This window comes from Podarcis vaucheri (genome assembly GCF_965113315.1).
Source record: "Podarcis vaucheri genome assembly, chromosome: 13".
In the NCBI taxonomy this organism is placed as follows: Eukaryota; Metazoa; Chordata; class Lepidosauria; order Squamata; family Lacertidae; genus Podarcis; species Podarcis vaucheri.
Window position 1 is genome coordinate 58402223 of NC_138751.1, and position 18390 is coordinate 58420612.

General features: G+C 43.9%; 1 protein-coding gene across 6 annotated transcripts in view; it reads left to right on the top strand.

Annotated features, from left to right (window-relative positions):
* The window catches only part of GRK3 (G protein-coupled receptor kinase 3), a 185423-nt gene that overhangs the window by 89086 nt on the left and 77947 nt on the right, over window positions 1–18390 (top strand). For all 6 annotated transcript variants that reach the window (XM_082196085.1, XM_082196086.1, XM_082196087.1 and 3 more), the window contains one exon: window positions 6788–6861. In XM_082196085.1, the coding sequence (XP_082052211.1) occupies window positions 6788–6861 (74 nt within the window). The remainder of the gene's footprint in view (window positions 1–6787; window positions 6862–18390) is intronic.

Here is an 18390-nt window from a genome sequence, read left to right on the forward strand (position 1 = left end):
TTCTTCGGCGATCAGCCTTCTTTATGGTCCAGCTCTCACTTCCATACATCACTACTGGGAAAACCATGGCTTTTACTATACGGACCTTTGTTGGCAAGGTGATGTCTCTGCTTTTTAAGATGTTGTCTAGGTTTGCCATCGCCTTTCTCCCAAGGAGCAGGCGTCTTTTAATTTCGTGACTGCTGTCACCATCTGCACTGATCATGGAGCCCAAGAAAGTAAAATCTCTCACTGCCTCCATTTCTTCCCCATCTATTTGCCAGGAGGTGATGGGCCCAGTGGCCATGATCTTCGTTTTTTTGATGTTGAGCTTCAGACCATATTTTGCGCTCTCCTCTTTCACCCTCATTAAAAGGTTCTTTAATTCCTCTTCACTTTCTGCCATCAAGGTTGTGTCATCTGCATATCTGAGGTTGTTGATATTTCTTCCGGCAATCTTAAATCCGGCTTGGGATTCATCCAGCCCAGCCTTTCGCATGATGAATTCTGCATATAAGTTAAATAAGCAGGGAGACAATATACAGCCTTGCCGTACTCCTTTCCCAATTTGGAACCAATCAGTTGTTCCATATCCAGTTCTAACTGTAGCTTCTTGTCCCACATAGAGATTTCGCAGGAGACAGATGAGGTGATCAGGCACTCCCATTTCTTTAAGAACTTGCCATAGTTTGCTGTGGTCAACACAGTCAAAGGCTTTTGCATAGTCAATGAAGCAGAAGTAGATGTCTTTCTGGAACTCTCTAGCTTTCTCCATAATCCAGCGCATGTTTGCAATTTGGTCTCTGGTTCCTCTGCCTCTTCTAAATCCAGCTTGCACTTCTGGGAGTTCTCGGTCCACATACTGCTTGAGCCTTCCTTGTAGAATTTTAAGCATAACCTTGCTAGCATGTGAAATGAGTGAAATTGTGCGGTAGTTGGAGCATTCTTTGGCACTGCCTTTCTTTGGGATTGGAATGTAGACTGATCTTCTCCAATCCTCTGGCCACTGCTGAGTTTTCCAAACTTGCTGGCATATTGAGTGTAGCACCTTAACAGCATCGTCTTTTAAAATTTTAAACAGTTCAGCTGGAATACCATCACTTCCACTGGCCTTGTTATTTGCAGTGCTTTCTAAGGCCCATTTGACTTCACTCTCCAGGATGTCTGGCTCAAGGTCAGCAACCACACTACCTGGGGTGTACGAGACATCCATATCTTTCTGGTATAATTCCTCTGTGTATTCTTGCCACCTCTTCTTGATGTCTTTTGCTTCAGTTAGATCTTTACCACTTTTGTCCTTTATTATGGTAATCTTTGTACGAAATGTTCCTTTCATATTTCCGATTTTCTTGAACAGATCTCTGGTTCTTCCCGTTCTGTTGCTTTCCTCTATTTCTTTGCATTGCTCGTTTAAGAAGGCCTTCTTGTCTCTCCTTGCTGTTCTTTGGAAATCTGCATTCAATTTCCTGTGTCTTTCACTATCTCCCTCGCATTTTGCTTGCCTTCTCTCCCCCGCTATTTGTAAGGCCTCGTTGGACAGCCACTTTGCTTTCTTGCATTTCTTTTTCATTGGGATGGTTTTAGTTGCTGCCTCCTGTATAATGTTGCGAGCCTCCATCCATAGTTCTTCAGGCACTCTGTCCAGCAAATCTAAATCCTTAAACCTGTTCCTCACTTCCACTGTGTATTCATAAGGGATTTGGTTTAGATTGTATCTTACCTGTCCAGTGGTTTTTCCTACTTTCTTCAGTTTAAGCTTGAATTTTGCTATAAGAAGCTGATGATCTGAGCCACAGTCAGCTCCAGGTCTTGTTTTTGCTGACTGTATAGAGCTTCTCCATCTTTGGCTGCAGAGAATATAATCAATCTGATTTCGATGTTGCCCATCTGGGGATGTCCATGTGTAGAGTCGTCTCTTGTGTTGTTGGAAAAGCGTGTTTGTGATGACCAGCTTGTTCTCTTGACAGAACTCTATTAGCCTTTGCCCTGCTTCGTTTTGATCTCCAAGGCCAAACTTGCCAGTTGTTCCTTTTATCTCTTGATTCCCTACTTTAGCATTCCAATCCCCTATAATGAGCAGAACATCCTTCTTTGGTGTCACTTCGATAAGGTCTTGTAAGTCTTCATAGAACTGGTCAATTTCAGTTTCTTCAGCACTAGTAGTTGGTGCATAAACTTGGATTACTGTGATGTTAAAAGGTCTGCCTTAGATTCGTATCGAGATCATTCTATCATTTTTGAGACTGCATCCCAGTACAGCTTTCGCCACTCTTTTGTTGACTATGAGGGCCACTTCATTTCTCTTACGGGTTTCTTGCCCACAGTAGTAGATATGATAGTCATCCGAACTGAATTCGCCCATTCCCATCCATTTTAGCTCACTGATGCCCAGGATGTCAATATTTATTCTTGCCATCTCATTTTTGACCACATCCAACTTACCCAGGTTCATGGTTCTTACATTCCAGGTTCCTATGCAATATTTTTCTTTACAGCATTGGACTTTCCTTTCGCTTCCATGCATATCCACAACTGAGCGTCCTTTCGGCTTTGGCCCAGCCGCTTCATCAGCTCTGGATCTACTTGTACTTGTCCTCCGCTCTTCCCCAGTAGCATGTTGGACACCTTCCGACCTGAGGGGCTCATCTTCCAGTGTCATAACTTTTATATGCCTGTTGTCTTTGTCCATGGAGTTTTCTTGGCAGGGATACTGGAGTGGCTTGCCGGTTTCTACTCCAGGTGGATCACGTTTGGTCAAAACTCTCCACTATGACCTGTTCATCTTGGGTGCCCTGCTCGGCGTAGTTCATAGCTTCTCTGAGTTCTTCAAGCCCCTTCGCCACGGCAAGGCAGTGATCCATGAAGGGGCAAGGGAAGGGCAACCCTGGCCAATTTCCTGGACATGGGAGCTACTGACCCACAGTCCCTCTGTCTTGCCAGGATCCAAGCTCAGTCCAACCTCAGGATCCAACCTCATCCTTCTCAGCACTGCATCCAAGCAGTGGCCCAGGGGCATTGCAGCCTCTCCCGATTCAGATGTCATGGAGAAATAGAGCTGAGCGTTACTGGCATACTGAGGAGGTTTGCATGGGGATAAAGTAGAGGAATTGCCAGACTTCCTAGACAGTCTTTCTAACCTAACCTGTGCTGATCTCTCCTGAATTGCTAGGCTGCTGTTCTTAGGGCCCCTATCTAGCTTCCTGTTCTCCCCTGCCCCATGGCAGGGTGGGCAAAATATTAGGGTTCTGTATCCAATACCCTGAGGGTTTAGTCTGGACAGCCAATAAAATCCTGACAAGGACATTTACTGAGGCATTGCAAGACTGGTGCAACACCTCAACCAGCAAGGAGTTTGGGGTGGCGCACCAAATATGAAAACTGTGCATCATCCATACACTTCCAAGCAAAGGGGCAGTCATGTCCATCTTTGGCAATACTTCCTTCTACAAGCTTATGCTGGTTTAATCATGAGGCAGAACAACTTTCTTCTAACTTCCTTACCTCTTCTGCAGAGACTGAAATAGCAGGCATATCTCCTTTGCATGTCCATCTTAGTTAAATAGGATTAGGGCCTCTTTCCTGTGTCTTATAATGAACAAGCTTTTCTTCCCCTCCCCTACACTTACAAGGAGGGGAGGGCTTCTTACACGCTTTAAGTCAAGGGTCAGCAACCTTTTTCAGCTGCGGGCCAATCCACCGTCCCTCAGACCATGTGGTGGGCCGGACTATATATTTGAGGGGTGTGTGTGAATGAATTCCTATGCCCCACAAATAACCCAGAGATGCATTTTAAATAAAAGAACACATTCTACTCATGTAAAATCACACTGATTCCCAGACCGTCCACGGGCTGGATTGAGAAGGCATTGGGCTGCATCCGGCCCCCGGGCCTTAGGTTGGTGACCCCTGCTTTAAGTGCTCAGGTCAGCGCTCTGGCTGCACCCGGGAATTCCCAGGGAGGAACTCTGGGAGGGGCCTTTAAGCTCTTGATGGTTCCTTAGTAGCATCATCCATACACTCATCCATGTGAGCCCTTAACTGCCTCACACCTGTTGACATGTATTGTGGCCAGCTGTTGGGCAGCTGTGGGTGGTGTGGCTCAAATCAGGACCTGATAGGGCTGGCGGGCTGGCTGTTCCCCACCTCTGTGTTGGACATGAGATTTTTCTACCTTGCATTGCACAGAGCAGTCTTTGCCAACCTGGTGCCCTCCATATCTTTTGGACTAAAACGTAGCATTTCTTCCTTCAGCTCCAGCATCATATGGCTGTACTATCCATGTGGGGCTGCCTTTGGAAAGTGCTCAGAAACGTCAGCTGGTTCAAAGACCTGCAGCCAGATTGTGGACTGGGGCTGGTTATAGGGAGCAGACGACTCCCTTGCTAGAACAGCTCCACTGGCTACTGGTCTGTTTCCTGGCACAGTTCCAAGTCCTGGTTATGACCTGTAGATCCCTATATGGCTTAGGCCTAGTCCATCTGAAATACCATATTCCTCCGTATGAACCTGCCTGGGCTCTGAGATCTTTGGGAGAGGGCCTTCTTGGTGGTGGCTGCTCCCATACAATTTTGGAACTCCCTCCCCAGAGAAGTTAGACTGGCTCCTTCCTTGCTGTCCTGCTGGCAAATGAAGACCTTCGCGTTCCAACAGGGTTTTGGGAATTGACTGCTTTTAAGGAAAGGGTTGTTGCCATTCTGTTTTTGGTTTTTGGTTTTGGTGTAATTGTCTGTATGTTTTTAATAGATCTGGGAGAGTGTGTGTGTTTTAATTCTATTAATGCCTAATTGTTAAGGATTGTTCTTTCCCCATGTTTTTAGCCGTTCTAATTCTGTCTGTAATCTACCTTGAGTTCCTGTCAGGAAGAAAGGTGGGCACAACTAAATATATAACAACAACAACAACAATGTTATCTGGGGCTGATGAGAGTTGCAGTCAGACTCTAGTCCTCCAGCTGTGCAAGGCCTGCTGGCCTAGAGACTCCTGGCTTGCCTCTTGTTTCTTGTGGGGTGAGAGAAAATCAGCTGCTGTGGCAAGGTGCCCCAGCCCAAACAGGTTTCCTGTCACTAGATTGTAATGCTCCTTTGTTTGAAACCATTGCTTGAGTCAGCAGAAATGTTTGGAAAGCAATTTTGTGTCCCGTATTTTTCGCCCTATAGGACATACCGGCCCATAGGACGCACCTAGATTGGGGGGGGGAATAAAGGGAAAAAATTTATTTCCCCCCCCCAGGCTCGGGGCTGGGGAAGCTCCGGCTTTGGCAGCTTTGGCATCGCTCTGGGAGCTTGTGGGGCTGGGGGCGGGGAAAGCGGAGCTTCCCCCTCCCCAGCCCCCAGAACAGGACCCAGAGTGATGCCGAAGCTGCGTGCAGCTTTGGCATCACTTTGGGAGCTTGCGGGGCTGGAGGAGGGGAAAGCCCTCCGCCAGCTTTCTAGCCAAGTTGGGGGACAGCGGGAAAGGCACGCTGCGCCTCCCGCTGTCCCCTGAGTTTGCGGGGCTGGCGACGGAGAGGAGCAGGCTTCTCCCCCCCGCCAGCCTTCTAGCCAAGTCGGGGGACAGTGGGAAAGGCGCGCTGCGCCTCTCCCGCTGTCCCCCGAGTTTGCGGGGCTGGCGACGGGGAGGAGCAGGCTTCTCCCCCCCGCCAGCCTTCTAGCCAAGTCGGGGGACAGTGGGAAAGGCGCGCTGCGCCTCTCCCGCTGTCCTCCGAGTTTGCGGGGCTGGCGACGGGGAGGAGCAGGCTTCTCCCCCCCCCAGCCTTCTAGCCAAGTCGGGGGACAGTGGGAAAGACGCGCTGCGCCTCTCCCGCTGTCCCCCGAGTTTGCGGGGCTGGCGACGGGGAGGAGCAGGCTTCTCCCCCCTGCCAGCCTTCTAGCCAAGTCGGGGGACAGTGGGAAAGGCGCGCTGCCCCTCTCCCGCTGTCCCCCGAGTTTGCGGGGCTGGTGCCGGGGCTCTCCTGAAGCCTGGAGAGCAAGAGGGGTCGGTGCACACCGACCCCTCTCGCTCTCCAGGCTTCAGCGAAAGCCTGCATTCGCCCCATAGGACGCACACACATTTCCCCTTCATTTTTGGAGGGGAAAAAGTTCGTCCTATAGGGCGAAAAATACGGTAATTGTGCAAAAGGCTAAGTCAGTGTGTGTGGTTTGAGTGGAACTTGATTGTGCCTGAGTAAAGTGGGCTTCTCACCCCAAGCAGTGGCGGAGCTTCATGCTCCGGCACCAGGGGGCGGAGAGCAGGGCTGGCACGCCTCCTCCGGGGGCATGGCGCCCAGCACGGGCAGGGGGGCAGCCACGATGGCACCCCACCGGGATCATGCTGCTGGGGGTGCTGCACTCCCCCCGCACTCCTCTTCCTCCACCAGTGATCCCAAGGCTAATATTGAGTGCTCCTTCTCTCCTACTTGCTCCCAGTTTTAATTGATCATGAAATTATTTTTATCAAGTCAAATTCTGCATGATGGACATGTGTGACAGCCTGTATATCATGCACTTTTGCAGGTAAGGAAAATGTTTACGAAGGTAGAGAATGTATTGTTCTGCTGGTGTTAAGTGTGGACCCTTTAAAAGATTGTCTGGTCAAAGTTCAGCAGCAGGTTCCTTGGAAAATGGTTCTAGCCATTTAGCACCCACTGAAAACAGTGTTATATCATGCAAACCTATATCTTTCTGCATTTCCAAATTCCTGTTCAGACCTCAGTTTATCCCAGTGCACTGAGGTAGATAAGGACTTGCATGTGGGATTCCTTTATATGGGATTCCATTTCCTATTACATTACATTCCTATTACATTGACAACACGCTTCTGTCTTTACTAGGGTTTCTGCTCTTCAAAGAGTTATGCCAAATGAACATGGAGGAAGGGGTTCCTCAGCTGAAGTTCTATGAAGAGGTAAGAGATCTGTCCTCTATGGGATTCAAATCTGGTGAATCGTGTCTGGATCTTTCTTCAACATGGTAAAGGAATCTCTTCCCCCACCCCACCCCTCTTTTTTTTTTAAGAGCTAGGTTCAGGGGAAATTTTTGACACTACATGGATGGTGATAAAACAGCTCTTTTGCAAACTTCCCTTTTTGTTTTTTTTATAATAATATTTATTAAAAGTTTAAAGATTACAGAAAAAAGAAAAAAGAAACAACAACAAGGAAATTAACAGAACATACATTACAATACATAAAAAATACATAAAAAATACAACAATACAGCAAAAAAACCAAAACCAAAAACACTAAAACACATATCCAGTATTCCATATCTTTGCCTTTCATTAACCTGTTTCACCGACCTCCTCACGCCTCCCTTTTTTGTATTCTAATTCAATTTAGCTATTTCAGCAAATCCTTTCCATCTTACTCAATTTTTGTTCTATAATTTACCTTAACCCAATCCGACCTTAAATTTTACACTTTGGCCCACTAACAATCCATTTTTACTTAATTCTTTATAACATTTCTGCTAAAGCCATGTAACTTCATTCCAGCATCCTTCTAACATTCATTAATTTTGCTATATTTTTGTAAATATACTTTAAATTTTTTCCAATCTTCTTCCACCGGCTCTTCTCCCTGGTCTCGGATTCTGCCAGTCATTTCCGCCAATTCCATGTAATCCATCAGCTTCATCTGCCATTCCTCCCTGGTGGGTAGAGCTTGTGTCTTCCAGTGCTTTGCGATAAGTATTCTTGCTGCTGTTGTAGCATACATGAAAAAAATTCTATCCTTCTTTGGCACCAATTGGCCGACCATGCCCATGAGAAAGGCCTCTGGTTTCTTCGGAAAGGTATATTTAAATACCTTTTTCATTTTATTATAGATCATCTCCCAGAATGCCTTAATCTTTGGGCATGTCCACCAAAGGTGAAAGAATGTACCTTCAGTTTCATTACATTTCCAACATTTGTTATCAGGCAAATGGTAAATTTTTGCAAGCTTGACTGGTGTTATGTACCACCTGTAAATCATTTTTATTAAATTCTCTTTTAAGGCATTACATGCCGTAAATTTCATACCAGTGGTCCATAGCTGTTCCCAGTCAGCCATCATAATATTATGTCCAACATCTTGTGCCCATTTAATCATGGCAGATTTCACCGTTTCATCTTGAGTATTCCATTTCAACAGCAAGTTATACATTCTTTTTTTTTTATAATCATATTTATTAAAATTTCCAATAATGACAGAATAGGAAAATAAGAAAGATAAAGGAAAGAAAGAAAAAGAGAAACTAATTTAGACCCTTCTTTTCATAACCTTCTTTCTGGGACTTCCTCCTTCCCCTCCCGATTGTATTCCCCTTTATCTAAGTTGGTTCCACAAGTTCTCATCCCCAATTAAACCTAATATATTTTACTCATAAACCAATTTAAATTTACACCATCTTAGCATCACTCCTCGTCTTATAATAGAACAAAATTTTCCCCCAAGATCCGCTCTCATTCCTTCCACAAGTTCCCCCTTTCTAAAAGAAAGAAAAAACAGAAACGTAAAATATCAAAGTTATAAAGAATATAAGATAGAAAGTATAGAGAAATTCAAAAAGTTGGTTACAAAGCCTTTGGATTCTAAGATTCCCCCTCCCTTCCCCGGTTTTGATTCCCCATGTCCATTTGTCTGTATGTTGTCGGCCTGGAGATCTTAAGTCCACAGCCAAATTTATCTCAGTCCATCATGCTGTTTTCTTCGGATTTGGTTGTTTTAATGATGTTTAACTTCGAAAATCCAATCTAATAGAGGCCTTTAATTTTCTTTAATCTTTTGTTGCTCCTCCCATTATTCTTTCCGTGTCGTATTCGGTCATCTACTCTTTTGTTTCTTGGTTTCTCAGGTTTCTGTCTTGTTCAGCTGTCAAAACATTCTTGTTCCAAAATTTAACGTCTCTACAGAGGTTTGTTATTCAGGGACACAGACTTACGTCCAGTTCCTTTCTTGCTTCAATAGAAGATTCTATTGTATTATAGTCACCTCTGTAGACAAAATAATATTTCAGTTCTGCAGCTTTCCCAGGAGATAAGACCTTTGCACATCCCAGAGTAGTTTTCCACATACGACACTTGTAATGTCCCGAATCCCCTCTAGAGGGATCACAATAACTTTGTATCCTCTAATCCAAAAGTCAATTTGTTGTTTCTTTTTCCCGACAGTTTATATCCATATTTGTATCAAATTGTAACAAAATTAACCAGCAAAGAACTTGTAGCAAAGTCCTCTTTATAATTTCCAGTTTTGACAGCTCCTTTGACAGCTGTCAAAATCTCCATCTCTCTTCGCCAGGCTGTCCGAATCGCCCCGGTTCCCAGGGGGGGGTTGCTTTTTCCTCACCCTCGACTCCTCTCCTCCAGCACAGTTCTTATAATTCACATCGTGGAGTTGGTAATTTTTATCATCAATAAGCTTCTGAATAGATCTTGGTTTCTCAGTCCTTGTTTTAGCATGTTTACAATCAGGGAGGGGACTGACTTCCTTTTTTGGATCCCCTCCCGCTCGTGCCAAATCCGGAAAAAATTTTCTTTTTTCCTCCTTTTAAACCCGGTTGCCCAATTACTCACGGGTTGTTGATCAATTGTCCGAATTTCCTTTGGAAGAAGCCAGCGCTCTCCGCCGAATGGCATGCGGCTGCGCCCGGCAGGGGAAGCGGAGGACTCAAAGCACCACGCTACTCCCCGGCGCCCGATCCGTAGCCTTTAAAAAGGCTCTTTCACAAGCCGGGAGAGCGATAACGGTGCCAGCCGAGTCACCATGTCCACGGGATCCGTTCTTGACAAATTCTTGACTTTAGGGTCTAACAATTCTGTTTCCAATTTTGATTTTTCCACCTGGAAGCCTATTTTTTTTGTCCAAATTATATGCCTCCATTATTTGATAATAATGGAGCCAATCTCGTACTCTGTTTTTTAATTTTTCAAAGCTCTGCAGTTTTAATCTGTCACCCTCTTGTTCCAAGATTTCCCAATACTTCGGCCATTTGGCCTCCATATTGAGTTTTTTCTGAGCCTTTGCTTCCATTGGTGAGAAACATCTTGGGGTTTTGTTTTCTAGCAAGTCCTTATATCTTATCCAAACATTAAACAATGCTTTTCTAACAATATGGTTTTTAAACGCTCTATGTGCTTTAACCTTATCATACCACATGTATGCATGCCAACCAAATACGTTGTTGAAACCTTCCAAATCCAACATATCCGTGTTTTCAAGAAGCATCCATTCTCTCAGCCAACAAAATGCGGCTGATTCATAATAAAGTTTAAGGTCTGGCAGGGCAAATCCACCTCTTTCTTTAGCATCTGTTAGTATCTTAAATTTTATTTGAGGTTTCTTGCCCTGCCAGACAAATCTAGAGATATCTCTCTGCCACTTCTTGAAACAGTCCATTTTATCCAAAATTTGCAATGTTTGAAACAAAAACAGCATTCTTGGCAATACGTTCATTTTTATCGCAGCAATTCGGCCTAACAACGATAGCTTCAAATTTGACCATATTTCTAAATCCTTTTTCACTTCAGTCCAGCATTTTTCATAGTTACCCTTAAATAAATTCACATTCTTAGCAGTCATGTTAACCCCTAAATATTTCAGTTTCTTAACCAGTGACAATCCAGTCTCCTTCTGAAACTTATCTCTCTCAATCTCAGTTAAATTTTTCTCTAGAACTTTAGTTTTCATCTTATTCAACTTAAATCCTGCTACTTGACCAAATTCTTGAATCAATTCTAATACTCTTTTAGTGCTTGATTCTGGCTCCTGTAAAGTCATAGAATCATAGAATCATAGAATCATAGAGTTGGAAGAGACCACAAGGGCCATCGAGTCTAACCCCCTGCCAAGCAGGAAACACCATCAGAGCACTCCTGACATATGGTTGTCAAGCCTCTGCTTAAAGACGTCCAAAGTAGGAGACTCCACCACACTCCTTGGCAGCAAATTCCACTGTCGAACAGCTCTTACTGTCAGGAAGTTCTTCCTAATGTTTAGGTGGAATCTTCTTTCTTGTAGTTTGGATCCATTGCTCCGTGTCCGCTTCTCCGGAGCAGCAGAAAACAACCTTTCTCCCTCCTCTATGTGACATCCTTTTATATATTTGAACATGGCTATCATATCACCCCTTAACCTCCTCTTCTCCAGGCTAAACATGCCCAGCTCCCTTAGCCGTTCCTCATAAGGCATCGTTTCCAGGCCTTTGACCATTTTGGTTGCCCTCCTCTGGACACGTTCCAGTTTGTCAGTGTCCTTCTTGAATTGTGGTGCCCAGAACTGGACACAGTACTCCAGGTGTGGTCTGACCAGAGCAGAATACAGTGGCACTATTACTTCCCTTGATCTAGATGCTATACTCCTATTGATGCAGCCCAGAATTGCATTGGCTTTTTTAGCTGCCGCGTCACACTGTTGGCTCATGTCAAGTTTGTGGTCAACCAAGACTCCTAGATCCTTTTCACATGTACTGCTCTCAAGCCAGGTGTCACCCATCTTGTATTTGTGCCTCTCATTTTTTTTGCCCAAGTGCAATACTTTACATTTCTCCCTGTTAAAATTCATCTTGTTTATTTTTGCCCAGTTCTCTAATCTGTCAAGGTCGTTTTGAAGTGTGATCCTGTCCTCTGGGGTGTTAGCCACCCCTCCCAGTTTGGTGTCATCTGCAAATTTGATCAGGATGCCCTTGAGTCCATCATCCAAGTCGTTGATAAAGATGTTGAATAAGACCGGGCCCAAGACAGAACCCTGTGGCACCCCACTAGTCACTCTTCTCCAGGATGAAGAGGAACCATTGATGAGCACCCTTTGGGTTCGGTCAGTCAGCCAGTTACAAATCCACTGAGTGGTAGCATAGTCAAGACCGCATTTTACCAGCTTCTTTACAAGAATATCATGGGGCACCTTGTCAAATGCCTTGCTGAAATCAAGGTAGGCTACATCCACTGCGTTCCCTTCATCTACCAGGCTTGTAATTCTGTCAAAAAACGAGATCAGGTTAGTCTGACATGACTTATTTTTCAGAAATCCATGCTGACTATTGGTGATCACAGCATTCCTTTCTAGGTGCTCACAGACTGTTTGCTTAATGATCTGCTCCAGAATCTTCCCTGCTATTGATGTCAGACTGACTGGGCGGTAATTATTTGGGTCCTCTCTTTTCCCCTTTTTGAAAATAGGGACAACATTTGCCCTCCTCCAGTCTGCCGGGACTTCGCCTGTTCTCCAGGAATTCTCAAAGATGACTGCCAGTGGTTCTGAGATCACATCTGCCAGTTCTTTTAATACTCTTGGATGCAGTTCATCTGGCCCTGGAGACTTGAATACATCTAAACTAGCCAAATATTCTTGTACTCTCTCCTTAGTTATTCTGGGCTGTGTTTCCTTTGCTGAATCATTTGCTCCAAATTCTTCAGGTCGGGCATTGTTTTCTTTATCGGAGAAGACTGAGGCAAAGAAGGCATTGAGGAGTTCAGCCCTTTCTGTGTCCCCTGTTTGCATTTCACCATCTTCTCCTCTGAGTGACCCCACTGTTTCTTTGTTCTTCCTTTTGCTACGAACATACCCATAAAAGCCTTTTTTGTTGCTTTTAACCTCTCTAGCAAGCCTGAGTTCATTCTGTGCTTTAGCTTTTCTGACGTTGTGTCTACACGTGCTGGCTATTTGTTTGAATTCCTCTTTGGTGGTTTCCCCCCTTTTCCATTTTTTGTACACATCCTTTTTTAATCTTAATTCAGTTAAAAGTTCTTTAGATAGCCACCCTGGCTTCTTTAGGCACCTTCCATGTTTCCGTCTCATTGGTATTGCCTGATGTTGTGCTTTTAGTATCTCCCTCTTAACAAACTCCCAGCCATCATGAACTCCCTTTCCTTTTAGTATTGTTGTCCATGGGATCTCACCCAGCACTTCCCTAAGTTTTATGAAGTCGGCTTTCTTAAAGTCAAGAAATTGAGTCCTAGTATGCTTGGCTGCTCCTTTCCGCTGTATAGTAAACTTCAGAAGAGCATGATCACTCGCGCCTAATGATCCTTCCACTTCTACCCCACTAACCAGGTCATCAACATTGGTTAGGACCAGATCTAAAATGGCTGTTCCTCTTGTTGCTTCTCCCACTTTCTGGACAATGAAGTTGTCTGCAAGGCCAGTGAGGAATCTGTTTGACCTTATGCTCTTGGCTGAGTTTGACGTCCAACAAATATCTGGGTAATTGAAGTCCCCCATTACTACTATCTCCCTTCCTTTTGCATGCTTGGCCATCTGATCCAGGAAGGCATCATCTATGTCCTCCGTTTGGCTTGGGGATCTATAGTAAACTCCCACAATGATGTCTCTGTTATTCTTCTCTCCCTTAATTTTGACCCAAATGCTCTCACTTTGGCTTTGAGGATCTAAATCTTGGATCTCTTCACAGGTATACACATCCCTGACATATAACGCCACTCCTCCTCCTTTCTTGTCTGGTCTGTTTCTCTGAAATAGATTGTATCCCCCCATTATTACATTCCAATCGTGGGACTTATCCCACCAGGTTTCAGTGATGCCTATTATGTCATATTTAGTTTGCTGTACCAAGAGCTCAAGCTCATCTTGTTTATTTCCCATGCTTTGCGCATTAGTGTACAGACATTGAAGTCCATTAATCATTCCCCCGTGTCTCTTATTTAAGGATTTTTTCCTCCCACCACTAGGTCCGTGTGCTGTTTTCTCCATTTGGTCTATGACATTTGGATGATCATCTTCATTAATTGATAGGCTCCTACCTTCAGGAGCACTGTCTCCCTCCCCCACATTAGTCAGTTTAAAGCCCTCCTGATGAGGTTTCTGAGATTTTTGGCAAAAACATTTCTCCCAACCGTTGTGAGGTGCAGCCCATCACTTGCCAGAAGTCCATCTTCAAGAAACTGCAGTCCGTGATCTAAGAATCCAAACCGTTCCTGTTTACACCATTTGCGAAGCCAGCTGTTCACTTCCACTATTTCCCCCTCTCTCCCTGGGCCACGTCGTTCAACTGGGAGGACAGATGAGATGACAATTTGTGCATTTAGTTGCTTCAATTTCCTGCCGAGAGCCTCGTAGTCTCTTTTGATCTTCTGGAGGCTATTGCTTGCAGTGTCATTGGTTCCCACATGAACCAAGAGGAAGGGGTATTTGTCAGTGGGTTTTATGATTCCTTGCAGTCGTTCAGTTACATCTTGGATCTTAGCCCCGGGGAGACAGCACACTTCCCGAGACATCTTGTCAGGCCCACAGATCACTGCTTCTGTTCCCCTCAGTAGGGAATCCCCTATCACCACTACACGCCTCCTCTTGGGTTTGGTCGGGGTTCTTCCGTGAGCTGTCCGTTCCAAGCTCGCCTGCACATTCCCTGAGGACTGACTTTGCTGCTCGTCTTCATATACCTGATCGACTGTAATGAGGGAGAGATCCTCAAATGGAGTCTGCTCTTCGTCTTCCATGCTAGGGGAGAGGACCTCAAAGCGATTGTGTATTTCTAAGCAATCAGAGTGAACCCTGGGCCTCCTACTTCTTTGAGTCACGTTTCTCCATATATCTGGCTCCTGTGTTGGTGAACTAGACTCCTTCTCAGGGGAGTCCCCTGTCTCCTCCTTGGTGGAGACGGTGTGCTCTGTTGCTTCCAAGAAGAGCTCCAGCTCTCTAATTCTTTGGAGCGTAGCTACACGTTCCTCCAGTTGCTGGACTTTGTCTTTTAAGAGAGCAATCAACATGCAATTGCTGCAAGTAAAGCTGCCTGCAACCTTTGGCAAGATGGCAAACATTGCGCAGGAATCGCAGGCGACTGCAGCTGTTCCCTCCCCTTCCATCTTGAGATCGTGTCGTTGGGGTTGGCTACAGAGGTCCTCCATCATAAAAAGCTTGAAGACAGGACAAATAACTTCCCCCACACAAAAAAAACACCTAGATCTCCCCCCACAAACGTTTGAGACTAGCTCCCCTAAATCTAAAGGATGGATCTAACTGCCCTGCTAGGTCTGATAAGCTCCTCCCACAGCTAATCCCCTGCCTCAACAGAAACCCTGCTCCCTCTGACCTTTACACAGGGAAAACAGCTAATGAGCCACAAAGAAACACACACACACAAGAAAACCCTTTTTGCTCCTTCTTCAACTGATGCCCTGCAAACTCTGATAAGCTCCTCCCACAGCTAATCCCCTGCCTCAACAGAAACCCTGCCCCCTCTGACCTTTACACAGGGAAAACAGCTAATGAGCCACAAGAAACACACACACACAAGAAAACCCTTTTTGCTCCTTCTTCAACTGATGCCCTGCAAACTCTGATAAGCTCCTCCCACAGCTAATCCCCTGCCTCAACAGAAACCCTGCTCCCTCTGACCTTTACACAGGGAAAACAGCTAATGAGCCACAAAGAAACACACACACACAAGAAAACCCTTTTTGCTCCTTCTTCAACTGCTGCCCTGCAAAGTCAATACCAAGTCATCAGCAAATGCTTTCAATTTGTACTATTTGGCTCCCACTTGTATACCTTTTACCAATTGGTCCCTTCTAATCATATTTAGCAAAACCTCCAGGACCGAAATAAAAAGCAATGGAGAGATTGGGCAACCTTGTCGTGTTCCTTTCTCAATCTTAAATTCTTCCATCACTACATTGTTCACAATTAATTTAGCTTTTTGTTCTGAGTAAATTGCACCTATACCGTTTCCAAAGCCTTGACCAACCCCCATCCCCAATAAATTTTTCTTCATAAAACTCCAGGAAATGTTGTCAAAGGCTTTCTCCGCATCCACAAATATCAGGACTGCTTTAGTATTGATCTTCACTTGTAATTTTTCTAAAATATTAATTATATTCCTCGTATTGTCAGACAAGTGTCTGCCCGGAAGAAAGCCCGCTTGGTCTTTATGAATTTCTTCTGCTAACACCTTTTTTTTAATCTTTTAGCCAAAATGTCTGCAAAAAAATTGTAATCCACATTAAGCAACGATATGGGGCGGTAGTTCTTAAGCTGTGTCTTTTCAGTCTCTATTTTCGGTATAAGAGTAATGTACGCTTGCTTCCACGACTCTGGTCCCCTTTTCCCTTCCAATATTTCATTACAGACTTCCTTTAAAGGTTGTATTAACCATTCTTTCAAAGATCTATAATATCTAGACGTCAGTCCATCCGGTCCTGGAGAGTTACCTAATTGCATGTTCTGAATGGCCCCTTCTACTTCCTGTTCCGTTATTTTATAATTCAGCATTAATTTGTTTTCTTGGGAAATTTTTTGTAGTCCATTCATTTTCAAAAAATTATCAATATCCATTTCTTTCTGCTTCTCCTGTGTATATAGTTGTTTAAAATACCTCTGGAAGCACTTTCTAATTTCCACTGGATTCTGTATATTCTTTCCTTCCACTTCCAAATTCGTGATAATATTAAGCTTTTGTCTTTTTTTCATTTGCCAAGCCAGCAATTTCCCGCACTTATCTGCCAATTCAAATGTCCTTTGTCTCATCTGTTTGATCTTCCATTCTATTTCCTGATTCATCATTTTCATGTATTGTACTTGATATAGACTTTGGTTTCACCCTCAATTTCTTCTCTCCTTCCTTTATTTTTTCCAAAATTTTATCTTTTTTCTCATTTTGCATTCTCTTCTTAATTGCATTCTGTTGTATCAAGAATCATCTCATGAGAGCTTTGCTTGCATCCCAGATTACTCTTTTTTCCACAGTAGTGTTCATGTTTATCTCGAAGTAGTCTCTCAAAGTTTTTTCGGCCTTCTTAGTAAATTCTTCATTCCTAAACAGAGAATCATTCATCCTCCATCTAAAGGAACCAATTGGGATCAATTTCATTTCCATCTTCACTGCATTGTGATCGGAACAGGTCTTGGGGCAAATTTCAACTTTGCTAATCTTCGGAGCCAGTCCTCTGGTTACCCAAATTTGGTCGATTCTTGTCCATGTCATTTTAGCCTCAGAGAAGACAGTTCCCTCTCTTCCCAGAGGGTTCTTCGTTCTCCAAATATCAACTAAGTCCATATTTTCAGTCATATCAAAAAAAGTTTTTGGTAGTCTTCCATCCTTGGTAACTATTTTTCTTTGTGCCTTATCCATATTTGTAGACACTACGCCATTCATGTCTCCCATCAAAATCATATTGTAATCCAAATAGTCCATCAGGGTCTCATGTAGCTTTTTAAAGAATTCCGGTTTCCCTTCATTTGGTCCATAAATTTTTCTCCTTGTGTTTGAATTTCAATTGCTACAAATCTTCCTTGATCATCTTTGAATATAAATTTTGGTGATAGGCTCTCCTTTGCATAGAGGACCACTCCTCTTTTTTTTACTTTATCCGATGAAATAAATTCTTGGCCTAATCTTTTGTTATTCAATAACTTCCTGTGTAACCTTGTCACATGTGTTTCTTGTAAACAAATCAAGTCCAAATGCTCTTTTTTCAATAAATGAAATACTCTCAGCCTTTTTCTGGGCTGTTCAGTCCATTCACATTCCAGCTCAGGACCTGCAGCGCCATCATGTGGTTACTTTGGTACCCCCCCCAACTGCCCCCAAAGCTTTCTCCTCTTCTGTTGGTAATAGTGTTGGCACGTTCACTGGGGGGTCCAATCCAAAAGATAATGTCGATATGTTCAGCGTTCCCCTGTTTGGTGATGATCTCTCCAGTGCTCTTTGCTCTAATCCTCTGTCTGGTGATCTTCTGTCCAATTTTGTTGGCTCTTTTCCAATTCCCTTCTGTAGATCTTCTTCGTAGTTAGACAGAAACTTTATTTTATCTTCTACTGATCTTATTTTAATTTTCCTTCCTTTGAAGCTGAAGGATAGGCCTTGAGGGAATTCCCACCTGAAGATAATTTTGTTCCTTCTCAACAGAGCAACCAAATCTCCAAAATTGAACCTGAGGTCCAAAAGGTGTTTTGAAATATTTTTAAATATTTCCACTCTTGACTGATGTATTACCAAGGTCTTCTCGTAGTGCAAACGTCCCTTTTTGAGTTCAGAACCATTCAGCCCCTCCCTCTCCATTCTTAAATGCCCAAGAAAGGATCTCCCTCTTTTCCTTGGACTTTTCAGTGTTTCTCTACAACCACAATAAATTCTAGGAAGAAAAGAAATTGAGTTTTTGGTTCTGGTGTATTTGTTGTGCAATAGGGAATAAATAAGAAAATATGAAAAGATACTCTGTTATAAGAACATACGAAATAGGCTTATATTGGGATCTGGATATTGCCTCCTCTCCTCTTCCCCAACCTGGTGTTCTCCGGATGTTGCTGGACTGCAACTCCCATCAGCCCCAGCAGCATGGCTAGTGGCGAGGGTTTCTTCCTTCCTTCCAAAGGTAAACAACAGCAGCCTTTTGGGCAAAATGGCAAGCTAATAGAAGTCATAAATAAATATATAAGGTGGTGGTTGCCACCTTCAGTTTTTTAAAAAATAAGTATTAGAATCTTTTTTTAAAAAAACC